Here is a 16,141-nt window from a genome sequence, read left to right as displayed (position 1 = left end):
TAGTGCTCTGCATGTTGCTGAAGTATTGTATATTCCTGCAAAGTGTTTTGGCTCTATAGGTGATGCGAAAGCTAGATAACAGTTTTGAGAACTGACTTTATGTTAGGCTCCGATGGAGCGGCCTGCTTTAATCTGCTTTTTGCATTCTGTTCCACGTGACACCCCCTGACGTTCGAGAAAACACGAGGAGGGAGAAGACATGTGCGTCACGTGACTTCTCCACCACATGACTCCCCCTCCCCCCTCCCTTGCACGCCAGCGTCGTTGTCAGAACTCGTAAAAATACCTGTAAAATATCATCGCTAGGGACTAGACCGTTTCTCGTAATTTCCATACCACCGAGAGCACTGAATTCACAGCGCATGTCACGGGGACCTGCAAAATGGTCAATAATTCGCAGTGACCGCTTTCATTATGCTGTTGGATATACCGCATGGCATACCGGTTACCGTGGCATGGATACCGCGGATGCGCCGACTAGACGATAAACGGTAACTATAGATTTCATCGCCGGGTGCGATGCATGCCAGGTGGCGCTATTGCTAATCTAATCATGGATACCCTATACCTATTGCACGGCAAACCAATTCCTCGTTCACCGCCTGAATCTCTGCGGGAAGCCTGCCATCGAACTGAACGGCTTCTGTAGCCAGCGCGCGGCGTCCCCCACCAGTGCTGCCGGCGCTACCTAACAAGTACCGTAAGGCGTCTCCTTGGTGGAAGGCAAAGTCGTGCTGAATAATTGGTGGTGGTGGTGGGTTCGAATCCTATCCAGACGAATGTCGGCACAGTTCCCCCTGAAGTCTGCCCAGGACGCCGACAGCAGGCAAGCCGCTCATAGCCAGGAGGAGGATGCCACAGTTGCTTCGCTGCACTGTAAACTGAAAACCCTTACTGTAAACTGTAAACCCTTATGGGTGTAAATCGCTTGTCCTATAATTGACTCCTTTTTTTACACCGTATGGTCTGGAACACCCTTTTTAGAGGGTGTATCCCGTGTAAAACGCCCTTTGAAAGGGTTCTTTTCCTTGAAAGTGCAGTCTTTTGCACCCTTTATACACCTTTTTAGGAGGGTGTTTAACGATCTTACACCCTCCTAAAAGGATGTTTAAAGGGTGCAAAAGAGGGCATTTTCAAAGAAAAGCGCCCTTTCCAAGGGTGATTTACACGGAATACACCCTCTAAAAAGGGTGTTCCAGACCATGTACGGTATAAAAAGAGGTGTCAGTTATAGGACAAGCCATTTACACCCATAAGGGTGTTTTCCAGTTTACAGTGTGTGCTTGTCAGGAGTGACTTGTGCCATGATTTCTGGAACATGCACAAGGTCACATCATACAAAAAATAGTTTCCATTTTTACTGCAAAGGTGTGTGCCATTATCCTGGCACTGAACTACATTCTTCAAGGTTGCATAAAAGCAGCCATCGCCATCATATACAGCGATTCTTTGAGTGATTCTGAGAATTTCCTTGTGCAACGCGCACAATCTTTAGCCAGCACTGCACAGAAGATGGGCTATTCTGCTATCTTGTGCTGGGTGCCGAGCAGGGGCGCCGGAACAAGGGGGAGCAGGGGGAGCGACGGCTCCCCCTCATTTACAGATGAGGGAGCACGGCTCCCCCAGATATGTAAATTATGTTTGTAATTATATTAACATTATCTTCTCACTGACATATTCATACACATTACTTCAGCAATGTTAGTTTAGGTCTGCTGTACAAGTATGCGCATGTCGTAATTTGCCTGGAGCACGTTTTCAATTTGTGTACCACCCCTGTATTGCCTGCACATAGCCTCCTATATACTCATATATAGTATATAGGAGGCTATGGCCTGCATGAGCCCTCAAGGAAAATACATGATGATGATGATGGTAGCATTTTTTTCCGCTCCCCCAGTGGAAAAATAGTTCCGACGCCACTGGTGCCGAGCCACACTGATATATTGGGTAATGAATTAGCAGACCGGGCTGCTGCAGCTGCAACTTCAAGTGACATTACCCCATCTGAGATCCCCATCCAAGGTATCAGAAGAAGACATACTCAAGAAATGCTGCTAAGCCTACGTCGTTCTTTATCCGGACCCTCCCTTTTCCATAAAATATTTCGTAACACATCTTTGCATTCTTTAATGTTAAACTGTCCATCGTACGTGTCTAAACGTCTCGATCATGCATTCAAAGTCGCAGTTCATTCCTCCAGGAGTAATTACTATTGCGAATCCTTCATCCCTCGCATATCTCGACTCTGGAATGACCTCCCCGGTGACTGTGTTGCCCTGACTGACCCAATTCATTTTAAGCAATCTGTAGCTGTCCTACTACAGGTATTTCGTTGCGCTAACTTGTATTGCATATCCTTGTGTATATTGTATATCTTATTGTGTGTTATATATTGCATTGTATGTACCGTATTATGTGCTGTGTATTTTGTTTATATGTACGTACCTTATAGCATATTGTACGTTTTGTTTGCTTCGTCTCTCACTGTGTTTCCTCTTCATTTTTTTTTCTGTATCCTCACCGTGTGCCCAGCTCCGTTATGTAATGGCCTCGGGCTTTTAACGTGTTAACGATAAAAAAATAAATAAAGAAATACTCAACAAATCACTTTACACTAAATGGCAGAGCCTCTGGGATACACAGACATGCAGCAAGCTCCACTTGATCAAACTTCACATTCAAAGTCATGGAGAGTACCTGGAATATCCAGTCTGTGTAGTGTGTTACAATCAAGATTACGGATAGGTCATACATTCGTTACGCACAAGGTTTTCACAGAGAGGAGCAGCCTCAATGCACGCATTATATGGTGAGCTTGTTTAGCTGTTCTGCACATACCCACATGTTCACATCACGAAACTCATCGTCAGCATCATTTTAAGCTGTCTTATACATGTTTCTTAGCTCTCCACCCAGCGCTGTTGCTCGGTGATGAGGCTATCATCTCTTTTAGTTTTAGTTTAGTTTTCAATCTTTTAAAAAGACATTGGAATTGTGAATCTTTGGTAGTTTGAGGCTCGCATTTTATTTGTTGTTTCTCTCCTTTTTAAACATCGCACCTATTTTTAACTATAGTCACGTTTTAATCACAGTGTTGGCGCATTATGACCTGTGTTGTCGATGCGCCAATAAAACTCCAATCGTCATCATCATCATCACTTCTCTATCTGTTGAGGCGTAGCCTGCATGTGACAGCTGCCGGTGCAGCTCCATAAGTCTTCCTTTCATTTCAAAAATCTCGTGGCTCGTATAGGCTGCAACAGTTTAATGCGTGCGGTTCTGGAAGAAGAGAGCTCGCGACCAATTGAGGACAAAAACGAAAACCCAAAATAACACCACACCATAGGTGGCAGTACGTTACATCATAAATACTGACACTCCCCCTACAACATGAATACTGACAGTAAGGAGGGATGCTCTCGTTTTCCCTTTGCTGCCGGATGTAGCCTGCATCACTGTGCCTAGCTTAAGTGCGTCACGGGACGTTTTAGGGAGCTCCTCCTACTACCAATTTTATTTATTTATTGCACAGTACCGTTAGTCCTTGTCAAAACTGTTATAGGGGGATGGGTATGCCGCGGGTCCAAAGCAAACAAATAAACATACACAAACAAATAATCAACGAAAGAAATATCATAACACCACAAAATCGTACTCGAGATGATGTGTCAACGACTCTAGATAACAAACTGAAAAACTTGTTTACATCGTCGACACAGGAGACTGACTGTTGATTGAAGGCTGCTCCACAAATCATACAGTCAGGAAAAAATGAATACTTACGGACATGTATGTGCGACGTCTACACTCGTAAAAATGAACTTCACCCCATAGCACGCTCCTAGCCAACCATCATCTCGAATGATATCGTTATCTACCCTGATTTGTTGAAAATGGGAGGCGTACGCCTTTTTGTGACACTTATGCTGTTCATAATTGTCACAAAAAAGGCGTACGCCTCCTGTTTTCAACAAATCAGGGCAGATAACGATATCATTCGAGATGATGGTTGGCTAGGAGCGTGCTATGGGGTGAAGTTCATTTTTAAGAGTGTACGGCTTGTTGTTCTTGTCATGATTGGACTCGTTTGCTGTGACGGTCTACGCGTGTAATATATTTGCTACTGTCAATGTGTAACTGGTTGTGGTAGATGTGAAAAAAAAGCCTGAGCTTGGCTGCCTTTCCTCATATTGCTCTTGGACCAAACGTCATTATGCACCCTTCAAAATGAACTTCACCGCATAGCACGCTGAAGGAAGGCCAACCATTGTACAGAGTGATTTGTGGAAGGCGTACGCCTTTTTGTGACAATTAACATTTCTGCATAAGTGTCACAAAAAGGCGTACGCCTCCCGTTTTCAACAAATCGGGGGAGAGAAGGATGTCACTCGGCGTGATGGTTGGCTAGAAGCGTGCTATGTGGTGAAGTTCATTTTTAAGAGTGATAGCATGTCCTCTATTCTGTTCTAATGAGGGGTACCGCTGAAATTGTATTCTTCACTTTGCACTTCACTTTGAAGGAGCACGCTCTTAAAAATGAAGTTCACCGCATAGCACGCTCCTAACCAACCAGAATCTTGAATCATATCTGCCTTGATTTGTTGAAAACAGGAGGCGTACGCCTTTTTTGTGACGCAATCAGGACAGATGGCGATATCATTCGAGAAGCTGGGTGGCTAGAAGCGTGCTATGCGGTGAAGTTCATTTCTAAGAGTGGAGTCTGCAGTTTTCAAGATACATAGTCCGCGTGGCATCTTTTTTTTTTTTTGTGTGTGTGTGTCTGCCTTCACGACAGATTTAAGAAAAAAAATATTTCCAGGAACAGTATATGTACTGCTAGAAGCAACCGTAGCGACAGCTTTTTCAAAATTCTGTATGGGACGCCCTTCCAAAGTCACTGTGGCACTAGCACGTGCTCCACACCTGACCTTATACATGCCTTTCTGCACCACTTCCGGTTTGCTGTCAAACCGACATCCGGTTTCGCCACTATGCCACGCCACTATACCACTATGCCAATTCATACAGTTATCGCTTCTGATTTGAGGAGAGAGAGACCCGTATCCGCCTTTTTACGGCAATTCAAATTGCCACAAAGAGGCGTACGCCTCCCATTTTCAACGAATCAGGGAAGTCAAAGATATCATTCTGCATGGTGGCTGGTTCCGAGCGTCTTTAGTCGCCGAAGGACCGGAAATCTTCGTGGCACCGGAAGCTGTGATGGGGGCTTGTTTATGTCTAGGATAGTCAATGCGTGGGATATTTCACTCAGTATACACGAAAATTATGTAAAAACATACTGACTTACTTTTACTCGCTTCCCTGGTTACCTGATCGCATGTTATCGCGGTCGAAACAAAAATTTTGGTCGCAGAACCGCAAACCCGAGACTGCCAAAGGAAGAAAAACCCTATTGTACCATCAACTCCTCTTTTACTCTTTCGCTGTAAGCCGACCTTTTCCAACTTGGTCCTACAAAGTGCAACAGGTCTACCCTGAGATGACACGATAACAGCACACATGGGACACGGACGAGGTAAAGAAGACAGGACAGTTCGCATCCGCAGCGAACTACCCCACAACCGCACTGTACCGATATACCTTGCGGATCGGCCAAGCGGCTACCGGACAGGGTTTTTGGACACCAACAGTTATATGCGGTTGCGCGCAAACTGACCTACTACGTGCGTCAGGCTTCTGGACAAGAGAGAGCACGACCATCTACTGTTGATAGGGTAATAATAGTTTTACGTAGTAGTCTTGAGAGGAAGTGATTGTACGTTGCAGTGTCACGTGGCTCGTGCAGGCGCAGTGTGAAGAAGAAGCAAACCTCTCGAGACCTTGGCCAATCTCCCTTGCGGATAGGACATATAGTTTGTCCCTTTTGTCCTGGCCAATCTCCCTTAGTGGCTCACCGCCATCATCTCATTGGAAGAAGAAGCGCTATCCCGCTCGAGGAGCAACAACAATAACAACCTGCTGCGGAGGGAGACGAGGAAGAAGATGATGGTGGTGGTGGTGGTGGTGGTGATAGGGCTTGCCGTTGTCGGCCTCACATATGTGGGCAACGTCACGACTCACGCCCTGGGGGAATGTGCGTCCTGGGCCGACTTCTAAGGGAACTGTGCCGACATACAGGGTGTGTGCAGAAAAACATGACCCGCATTTAGGCACATAGCTTGTGGCCTACCTAACTAACGAACTTCCGGTGGCGCACGATGGCGCATTTATGCGTGCGAAATCTGTAGAAAAATTGTGGAAGCCATACCCAGCTTAAAAAATAAACGGAACAACGAAAACGTCGGCTTCCGTGCATCAGAATAGGGTAACATGGTGGACAACAGGGTGTATGTGAAAGGGCAACATGGTGCACGTAGGAGAGTTGTGTTCAAGTACCGCTAGGGGAGCTATCGGTGCATAAATCGAAACGATGTCCCACATGGATGCTCATCGGCAGTGTCCCTAGCGGTGCCTGCACATAACTCTCATGAGACCGAAATACACTACCATGCAGTGTCATGACCGCCCTATTCTAATGCATGGAAGCCTATGTTTTCGCGCTCTGTTTATTGTTTTACACTGAGTATGGCTTGCAGGATTTTTTTGTAGCTTTCGCACGCATAAATACGCCGTCGTGCGCCACCGGAAGTTCCTCGGCTAAGTAGACAACGAGTTACATGTAAAAATGCGGGTCATGTTTTTCTGCACACACCCTGTATGTCTGAAAGCGTCTGAGGAAAACCCGGAAGAACCTGCTCCCCTCTCATACTCCTGGCCAATCGCCCTGTGTGGCTAAGGGCCATTTCCTTTGTGGCTGAGGAAGAAGAAGAAGAAGAACCGTTGCCGTCGTTGGCGTCACTTTCTCGGTGAGCGTGCAGCCACACTTGGAACACTTGCTCAGTACAGCTCGCCTGCTCAGCTTTCCAAGCTACTCAGCTACTCAAGGATTCCAGTATCATACAGCATCGTAATGTATGGTGTGTATCGTAATGCGTTAGTGCATTCAGCAGTTACAACTAGCAACGTATTCCCTATAGGCTACTTTTGGTGTTGTATAGTTCCGGAGCTCAGTGCAATTCAGAAAATGTTTAAGGGAGGTGTAACGAACAAGCAGAGGTTGCTTCGCAGATACTTCGTTTCATTTTCAGATTTCTGATTTCAGATTTAATTCTGGGCGCTTGCGCGGAAGTTATTAATTTTAGCTGAACCTGTTTACGATTCGTTCCGCTGGTTAGGACGACGACAGCGTTACGGCTCATTCTGACAACGTGCAGCAGGAGCGGTTTGCGGAGTTGCCAGCGCAATAAGTGCATACTCGATGAGAATTACTAGAACGGGATTACTAGAACAGGAAGCAATGTTACTGTCGCGAGATATGTTCAAAAACTGGTTGGTTTTCTTAATACTCCTATGTTTTTTTTTGTAGTTGAATTCGACTCTAAAATGAAATACGAGCGCTATATTTTAGTACCACTATGTAGACATATGACGCGCACAATCAATTAGATCTGTTTTTTCATACTTTGTATGAATTTCAAAGATTCATATCCTCCCGAACGAAGTGCAGACGAAATGCACGGGGAACATCTGGCCCTGATTGGCAGGCAGGTACCACGTGATGCCCTTGTACTATATGTAACGAATTTGGGACGGAAAACACACAAGCATGTTTCACTGCGATCACACGTATTTGTCACTGTTCTCTCGGCGGTTTGACGCGGCGAAAACGTCCCATGTAGTTTACTCGCTCCGTCCGTGTCCCACACTCTTAAAAAAGAACTTCACCGCATAGCACGCTCCTAGCCAACCATTATCTCGAATGATATCGTTATCTGCCCTGATTTGTTGAAAACGGGGGGCGAACGCCATTTCTGTGACACTTATGCTGTTCATAATTGTCGCAGAAAAGGCGTACGCCCCCTGTTTTCAACAAATCAGGGCAGATAACGATATCATTCGAGATAATGGTTGGCTAGGAGCGTGCTATGCGGTGAAGTTCATTTTTAAGAGTGCATGAGTTTTCGACTGATCGTCTTTCTGATCGGCCGTTTCTTTGCCGCTCGTACAAGGTCATGGCGTGCATGCGGGTATTGCTAAAATAGCTGGTAAATGTTGCTCAATATAGAATAGCGCTATTACGTGTGTGGCGCACCGGTTTTACAAACTTTCGGAAGAACATACAGAGCTTCGAGAGTGTGGTGTCTTACACGATGTTATACACTCTTAAAAATGAACTTCACTGCACAGCACGCTCCTAGCCAACCATCATCTCGAATGATATAGTTGTCTTCGCTGATTTGTTGAAAACGGGTGGCATACGCCTTTTTTGTGACACTTATGCTGTTCATAATTGTCACAGAAAAGGCGTACGCCTCCCGTTTTCAACAAATCAGCGCAGATGACTATATCATTCGTGATGTTGGTTAGCTAGGAGCGTGCTATGCGGTAAAGTTCATTTTTTAAGAGTGTAGGGCATTAAGAAAAGCGCACAGCCTCATTCCTTTCTCCTCCACCTGGTACTACAGACAGGTTTAAATTACGCTACCAGATGACGTCCATTCCGCACTCCGTTTAAGTAGAGTCCGTTGGAGACGCTCCGCTAAAAATTGTGTCCTCCGCAGCGCGTACCTTGGCGCTGAACTACAAAGGCGCGTTCCCGCCGCCGCCGGCGGCCGCAACGGCAGAAAGCCTCCACCAGATGCAAAATTTCTGGAAATTTTGAATAGCTCGAAAAAAAAAAAAAAGAACGGTTTCTTTCCGGTTTTTTTTTCGAAAAATTGGAAAAAATGGAAATAAACGCGGTTACTGCTGAGTCAAAGCATTGCCGGCCACAGCATACAATGAGCTAGAATCTTTAGTAGTGTTCACCCTCTAGGCATAAATGCAGAGCGGAGCATCCCATGAGACTGCTGTCTACTCAGAGATAGGTTATTGGAACAACTCGTCCAATACGACCAGAACTCCGACATTATGTGAACGCGATGGCGATAGCTTGTAGCAGCCAGACGGAGCTCTAAGTTGGTGGTTGTTGGCGGATTAGAGGCACCTAAGGCACTGTTGGCGAGTTAGAACGCATCGAAGGCACGAAAATTTACATTTTCGAGTTTTGACGCCTGGAAATTTTAGGCAATTTTTCCGGAGACGAGGAAAACAACCGAAAAAAATGTTTTTTTCCTAAAATTTCCGGGTTTTTTTTCGGGGCTTCGCATCTCTAACCAGGATGGCTAAACTTCCTCACCCCATAAACAACAATGTCACCCCCGCCAGAGCCCCGTTCTCTTGTCCCCGTCCCCGTCCCCCGTCCCCTCTTGTCCTTGTCCCCGTCCAAGCCGTCGCCCCTTGCGCGACTAACGACGGCGGGGTGGCAGCGATCGGCCAATCACAGCGAAGAATAGGACGAGGGTCCGCTGCGCATGAAAACACATCATTGCTTCATAGCGCGCCGTTGAAATCTCGCTTCCCTCACACTCGTCGTTCGTGTCGAGAAAACGGAGATCCTCGGTGTGGACCAGTCTCAGTTCTCCTGGGGCCGTTCGCCGCTCATCGTCTTCCCTCTTTGCAGTACAAGGACAGGATTACGACCAATACTACTCTGGCGCGACGGAGGGGTCCACTGACCAGACCGGATACGACCGTAAGAATATAGCTGGCACGAAGATCGCGGATGTATCTTCCTTTTATTTTCTCTTACAGAGTTCGGTGGATATCCTCAAGACTACTCTGAAGGTGGAAATTCATTTAGTTAGCACGGGTTTCTCATGTGTACTAGCGCCCGTTCGCTCTAAACAGTTCGCTCTAACGAGTTCACGTTGTGTAACGTCGAGTATTATGGCGAAAACGTATCAGCTGAAATGCCGCTAGGGGAGATGTGTTAGGAGGACAGGGGTAGAATTCGTTGATCATGTTACCGTTCAGCCAATACGCTGTACGTTTACTTTCACTGTCAAGTATTACTTCCAGAGACATGTTCCTTTTTCTATGACGTGAAACTGTAGAGAGCGATTTCGAGTTTCCAAGGATTCCTTTCCCTTCCAGCCTCAGAGTATACGTGAATTTCTGTAAATATCCTCTCCGCCCTCATTTTTTAAGTCTCATTCTTTTCTTTCTTTCTTTTTGTTTGCGTAGAGGCGTTCTATCCCCAAAGAAAAAAATAGTAATAATAAAGAAAAATCCCATGTAGTGGGACAAGGCAGCCTTAATTTCGTGACGTTCAACGCATAAGAACGAGTAAGCTTTTTGCTACTGTCCTGCTTCCTGTGTTTATGCAACGGAGACGTGGCTGATGAGCAGACCGACGATTCAATGTGCAATGCTTGCTTTTTGATATAAAATACTTTGTTTGCAGGGCAATCGGGGTTTTTCGAGCAGGATCAATGTGAGTACGAATGAGCACCTAAAAGAGACCATTCCCAAACCAAAGAGGTGACATAGTGGGATAGGGCAGTCTAATTAGGTTTCCGCATTTTCGGTTTTAATCGGAAAACACCGAAAAACGCATGTGCCGGGTAAATTTTCTCTCGTTCGGTTTTAATCCAAGTACACCGAATACAGAGCGACATTCCAGGAACTATGGCAGATAAATTGCTGCACATGCCCAGCAAGTTGTTGATGCAGGTCAGGAAACTATTCTGAAATACGATGGTTGTGAAAACTGTCAGTTTGCTTTTTCGTTAGCCGTAAAACGCCACGGCAGCCAACAACGCCATGTTGAATGAGCGCCGTGCGAACATTACATTGTGATTTTTATTAGGGAAACTGTCGGGAAAGGTATGTACACGCAAGGAAAAACATCGAAAAACACCGATTTCGTTAAAATTGATAAACACCGAAAAACGTACGCCCAATCCACTGAAAACTGAACCCTAGTCCGAATAAGCTTTCCGCATCTGTTCTGCTTCGTGCTGCCTTCTGATCCGCAAGGCTACAAAGGTTTGATGCAGTGTAGACGTGGCTGATGAGTAGACCGACGATTCAATGTGTAATGCTTCCTTTCTGATATAGAATGCTTTCTGTTTTCAGCGCAATCGGGGTTGTTCGACCAGAGTCAAAGTGAGTACGTATGAGACGTTCCATTCCCAAACCTAAAAGATGACATAGTGGGATAGGGCAGCCGTATAATTAGGGTTCCGCGATTTTGGTTTTAATCGGAAAGCACCCGGAACGCATATGCTGGGTAAATTTTCTCTCATTCCGTTTTAATCCAAGTACACCGAATACAGAGCGACATTCCAGGAACTATGACAGATAAATTGCTGCACATGCCCAGCATGTTGTTAATGCAGATCAGGAAGCTATACTGAAATACGATGGTTGTGAAAACTGTCAGTTTGCTTTTTCGTTAGCCGTAAAACGCCACGGTTACATTGTGATTTCTATTTGGGAAACTGTCGGGAAAGGCATCTACACGCCAGGAAAAACATCGAGAAACACAGATTTCGTTAAAATCGATAAACACCGAAAAACGTACGCCCAATCCACCCAAAAATAAAAACGGAACCATAGTCCGAATAAGCTTTCTGCATCTGTTCTGCTTCGTGCTGCCTTCTGCTTCATTTTCCGCAAGGCTACAAAGGTTTGATGCAGTGTAGACGTGGCTGATGAGTAGAACGACGATTCAATGTGTAATACTTCCTTTCTGATATAGAATACTTTCTGTTTTCAGTGCAGTCGGGGTTTCTCCAGCAGGATCAAAGTGAGTATACCTAAAAAATGACATCGTGGGATAGGGCAGTCTTCTGCTTCATTTTCCGCAAGGTTGCGAAGGTTCGATGCAATGTGCGATACTTCCTGTTTTGATATAGAGTACTTTCTGTTTTCAGCGCAATCGGGGTTTTACCAGCAGACTCCAAGTGAGTACCAAAATTGTTCGAGATTAGATATCAAATGATGTTCTGAGGCTGGAGCGCATAGAAAGGACAATTACACGCAAAGCCTCCGGTGCCCAAGAAATTAATGATGAAAGAGGCTCGGATGAAAAGTCGCTAGGGAGGTGTGTTAGCTTAAGTCAATTCGTAGGAGCCCTGGACCGGTAATCCAGGTGATGTGTGTTCGAGTCCTACAGCTGGCTAACCTTTTCAGTGACTTCCTTCTTTCATCATTAAAGTTTAGGTATAGCGGGAAATAAGGAGCAGTACTTGTGGGAAAATGGTAATGGAAAATCGAAATATACGTCCGCAAGACGAAATGGAGCCGATTTGTCTTAGCAGTTGCAACAGCAAGCACAGCCATAGCTCCTCATGTAGACCATAGTTGTCGAAGACATTATACTTTGGGTAGTTTGGGTTAGAAACTCGAAGCAGCAATGAGAGAAGAAAAAGACGAGGGAGATGAGACGAGAGTATGCGGAACAAAGGACAGGGAGACGTAGGATCGAGACGTAGCTCTCCCCACCCCTGCCCCTGTGACCCCCTCTCCTGAAAATTTCCGTCTGTGACCTTTGTTTTTCACTGGGAAATTTGTTGTCTCATTATTATTATCAGCTAGCTAGTCTGCGCCTTTTCACTGTTACCGACTGCTTACTCTCGTTTCCTTGAATGTTACCCAGATTGGGCTGCTTTCTGGTACACGATTGGCGGGAAACATTGACCAGTTTTGCGCCACTTCGGTATTTGAAGGTTCACGTCACGAGCTAGTGATATTTTACTCTTTTCCTATTCGTACAACATTCTCCAATGCCAAGAGCACAGTGAGTTTTCAGCAATTCACAGAGCAATTTCAGACATTGTCATCTGAAAAGATAGTCAACAAAGACCCTCTGGTAACCCAGGGTCCCCGGGGTCCACGGGGGAGGGGGGAAGGGCAAGTGCCCCCCAAAAAAACGTCGTTTATACATGGGATTTCCATCCCTCCCCACCTCGGGCTCGGACCCCCCCCCCCACACACACACACACACGGAGTGTCTGCATGCTCCCTTGTGGTAACCTCGCCAGGGGGCAGCTCCGATTTGAGGAAACACAGGATTCCCTTCCACACCGCATAACTTCATACATTACATCCGTTCGTCTAATCTGCCATGCGCCTTATTAGTCAACCCCGGGGAGGACAGGAACGGAAAACGGGATGTCCCATGAGACCCTCCAAAACACGCTACACGCAAAATGTCCTCTTTTGCCACAGTTTTTGCACTTTTTTTGCACTTGCAGGACATTGGCCGCTCGTGTGCTGTGCATATCCACACTGATGGCGTGCGTCTGACTGTATAGGCTATGTACGACGGCTGGCGCTGATCGAGCTTGGATTTCGTTGAACTGTCGTTCCCCGCGTTCCTCTGCGTGGCCCTTGTTGTCGGGTCCTCGTTGATGAGCCGCTGTTGTAGACGCTTATTAATCACCCCAGGAATGACCCGACTCCGTAACATGCGGTCATGTAAGTCGCCGAAGTGGCACTAGTTTGCAAGTGTACGCAAGTCGGTTCCTTTCGGTTCCTTGTGTCTAACACGAAGTCCCTGTAGCTGAGGTTGATGACAGGCTTACAATGTTTGTCGAACTGTTCGGTTATGTTTTCTAAGCGTAACTTGCCTGTCGGGTTCAAGATGAATGTCTTGTAGACACGCCTTGCGTCTTCGCCAATCGTAACAAGAAAGGTTGCTCCTTGAACCTCAGCGTCTTGCGTCTTCAGGCTCGTTGCCTTTGATAACTTGAATTGTTCCCTCCATGTTCTCCAAGAGAGGTCCAAGTCATCGGACATATTAAGTAGTTTCCGCGGTGGGAGAAGACTTGGAACTTCTGAACCATGTACACTATGACGACTTAACGGACCTTTATTAAGAACAACCCGTACAACGTCTTACGGCTAGCTGTCCAACAGCAAGAACTGACCGACACACGATATCGCATTTTAACTGTGTCTTCTTCGTCTTTACGTGGTACTACGAGCGGGGTCTGGGTTCTCGTAGTGGTTCCCGCAGGTCCGGTGCGTGCATTCATTGAATTTGCTTCGCGAATGTTATTGGGAACTGACACAACAGTGCTCATGGTGGCCGATTCTCTGCTTTATCGTCCGTCTTTTCCTTCCTTTAGTTGGGACAACTCAGACCGAGTAAGTATAACTGGAGGTTGGTTTCTCCCAACCCCAGGTACTGTGTTAGCGCTGTCTCCTGTGACGGCGACTAAATGCACTGCCACAAAAAATAAAAATAAAAATAGAAAATTATTTGAGGGAGTAAATGCATGGGATTAAATGAATGTCTCATAATTAACGTTAATGAATGAAAACCGCCCACCGTGGTATCATAAAATATTGCAACGTGTATAGGGCACGATTTGAGACCGGTAACTATTTCTCGCTGTGTGTCCACCGACCATCAGAGGGGGGAGGAGGAGGAGGAGGAGTGTCGTTGCGAGGAACCCGAGAGGTCTGCCTGCCTGATTAGGCGGCATGTTTCTCGGGAAGGGAAAGGTGGTGGAGAGGAGGAGAGGAAAGGGTGAAGTGGAAGACCGAGCGGAATCAGCTCGGGGGGAGGATAGCTGCGTCCATGGACCGACTTCAGGGGAACTGTGCCGGCATACGCCTATTACACATCTGAGGGAAACCCAGGAAAAACCCCAGACGGCACAGCCGGCCCGTGGATTCGAACCGCGGACCTCCCAGTCTCCAAGCGCACGCGTTACCGCTGCGCCACATATTTACGTAGGCTCCTGCATTCGGGAGACCATTTACCAAGTTCGGTGATTGTTCGCAGTTCTGGGGAGTAAATTTCGGGGTTACGGAACTAAAATGGGGAGTATTTGCTGTCTAGGGGAACTAAAGTGTGCTTGACGAGCAATGCGCAGTAGCGAGTAATTTTCAATTAATTTTCGAACGAAAATTGTGACGTACGTGTATAGTAACGGCTCAGGCTATGTCGAACCGATAATACGAAATTTCAGTCCCTAAACCAGCTTCCGCATATGGTTTATCATACGCTGGAGCATCGTACGCTATCACCTTTGCCTACACGTAAGCGATAGCGCTGGTGGTTCTGCGCACGCGCAGCACGTAATGAGAGCTTCGCGCAGTGTGCAGAGGTGCGCGCCTAATGTCAGGGACAGGTAATTCCATTGTGCCTCGGACACAGCGAACGACTTGTTTTGCTTTCACAGGTCTTGGATGCTGCGTTCATTAAAGGCCACGTAGAACTGAGTTCCTCTCAATAATACAGTACAGTACTGTACATACAGTACAGTACACTAGTAGTACTGTACTGTATACATTACTATTACTGTACTGTACTATTACTGTATACATCTATTAATTTTTGGGGGTGCGCGTTATGCACCCGAAAATACGGTTCTTCTGCTGTTTCGTCAAACCAGCTCCGGTGGCGCAGCGGTAACGCGTGCGCTTGGAGACCCCAGGTCCGCGGTTCGAATCCGCGGGCCGGCTGTGCCGTCTGGGGTTTTTCCTGGGTTTCCCTCAGATGTGTAATAGGCGTATGCCGGCACAGTTCCCCTGAAGTCGGCCCATGGACGCAGCTATCCTCCCCCCGAGCGAATTCCGCTCGGTCTTCCACTTCACCCTTTCCTTTCCTCTCCTCCTCTCCACCACCTTTCCCTTCCCGAGAAACATGCCGCCTAATCAGGCAGGCAGACCTCTCGGGTTCCTCCCAACGACACTCCTCCTCCTCCTCCTCGTGTTTCGTCATGAATCGACCAACTCCGCCAGCACTCTACGCTACTAGCATTCATATTTAGCTACGCGCACACGATGTACTTCTGTTGCATAGATGTTATATAGCGAGTACGAGAAAAGGTAAAACAGTGGAAAGTACAATAGAGAAACTGATACTACAGCAAAAACTCCCTGTGCTTTCCCATTGAGTAAAGTTATCGGATTGTGAGACCCGGCGCCCCTGTAAGGCAGGCGTAATCCACCATCTGAACGGGTCTTGTTTCTCAAAACGCAGGACAAGTGACGACAGCACCACCACCTTGGTTGTCTGTGCCGTGTGTCTCCTCCTCCTGATAGGGGGCCTTCTGGTCTTCCTCGTATTTTCGACCACCGGTGAGTCCAGACACCACATAGCGCCTTCATTGGGGCGACCTCGTCTGCACTAACGGCCGTAATTGATTTCATTGGTTGATTTCAATTTTATTTTTCCAAGCAAGTTGGTGGGGAGGTCAGGCAAAAAGCTGCTAGTAATCTTCACGATCGTAAGGAT

At 46.6% G+C, this 16,141-nt stretch overlaps 1 protein-coding gene across 8 annotated transcripts in view; it reads left to right on the top strand.

The window, feature by feature from the left end:
• Positions 1-16,141, top strand: part of LOC135387859 (uncharacterized) — a 61,576-nt gene that overhangs the window by 30,479 nt on the left and 14,956 nt on the right. For 4 of the 8 annotated variants that reach the window (XM_064617031.1, XM_064617032.1, XM_064617030.1 and 1 more), the window contains 7 exons: positions 9,697-9,729; positions 10,349-10,378; positions 11,023-11,052; positions 11,666-11,695; positions 11,823-11,852; positions 14,022-14,040; positions 15,887-15,984. In XM_064617031.1, coding sequence (XP_064473101.1) covers positions 9,697-9,729; positions 10,349-10,378; positions 11,023-11,052; positions 11,666-11,695; positions 11,823-11,852; positions 14,022-14,040; positions 15,887-15,984 — 270 coding nt within the window. Of the gene's footprint in view, positions 1-6,863; positions 6,981-9,565; positions 9,638-9,696; positions 9,730-10,348; positions 10,379-11,022; positions 11,053-11,665; positions 11,696-11,822; positions 11,853-14,021; positions 14,041-15,886; positions 15,985-16,141 lie in introns of those variants that run through there. The other 4 variants (XM_064617033.1, XM_064617035.1, XM_064617034.1 and 1 more) reach the window with 4 other exon arrangements.

The sequence above is a fragment of the Ornithodoros turicata genome, chromosome 3, assembly GCF_037126465.1.
Source record: "Ornithodoros turicata isolate Travis chromosome 3, ASM3712646v1, whole genome shotgun sequence".
NCBI classification, from domain to species: Eukaryota; Metazoa; Arthropoda; class Arachnida; order Ixodida; family Argasidae; genus Ornithodoros; species Ornithodoros turicata.
Note: the sequence above shows the minus strand (reverse complement) of the source record. Positions and strands in the feature narration are given on the sequence as shown.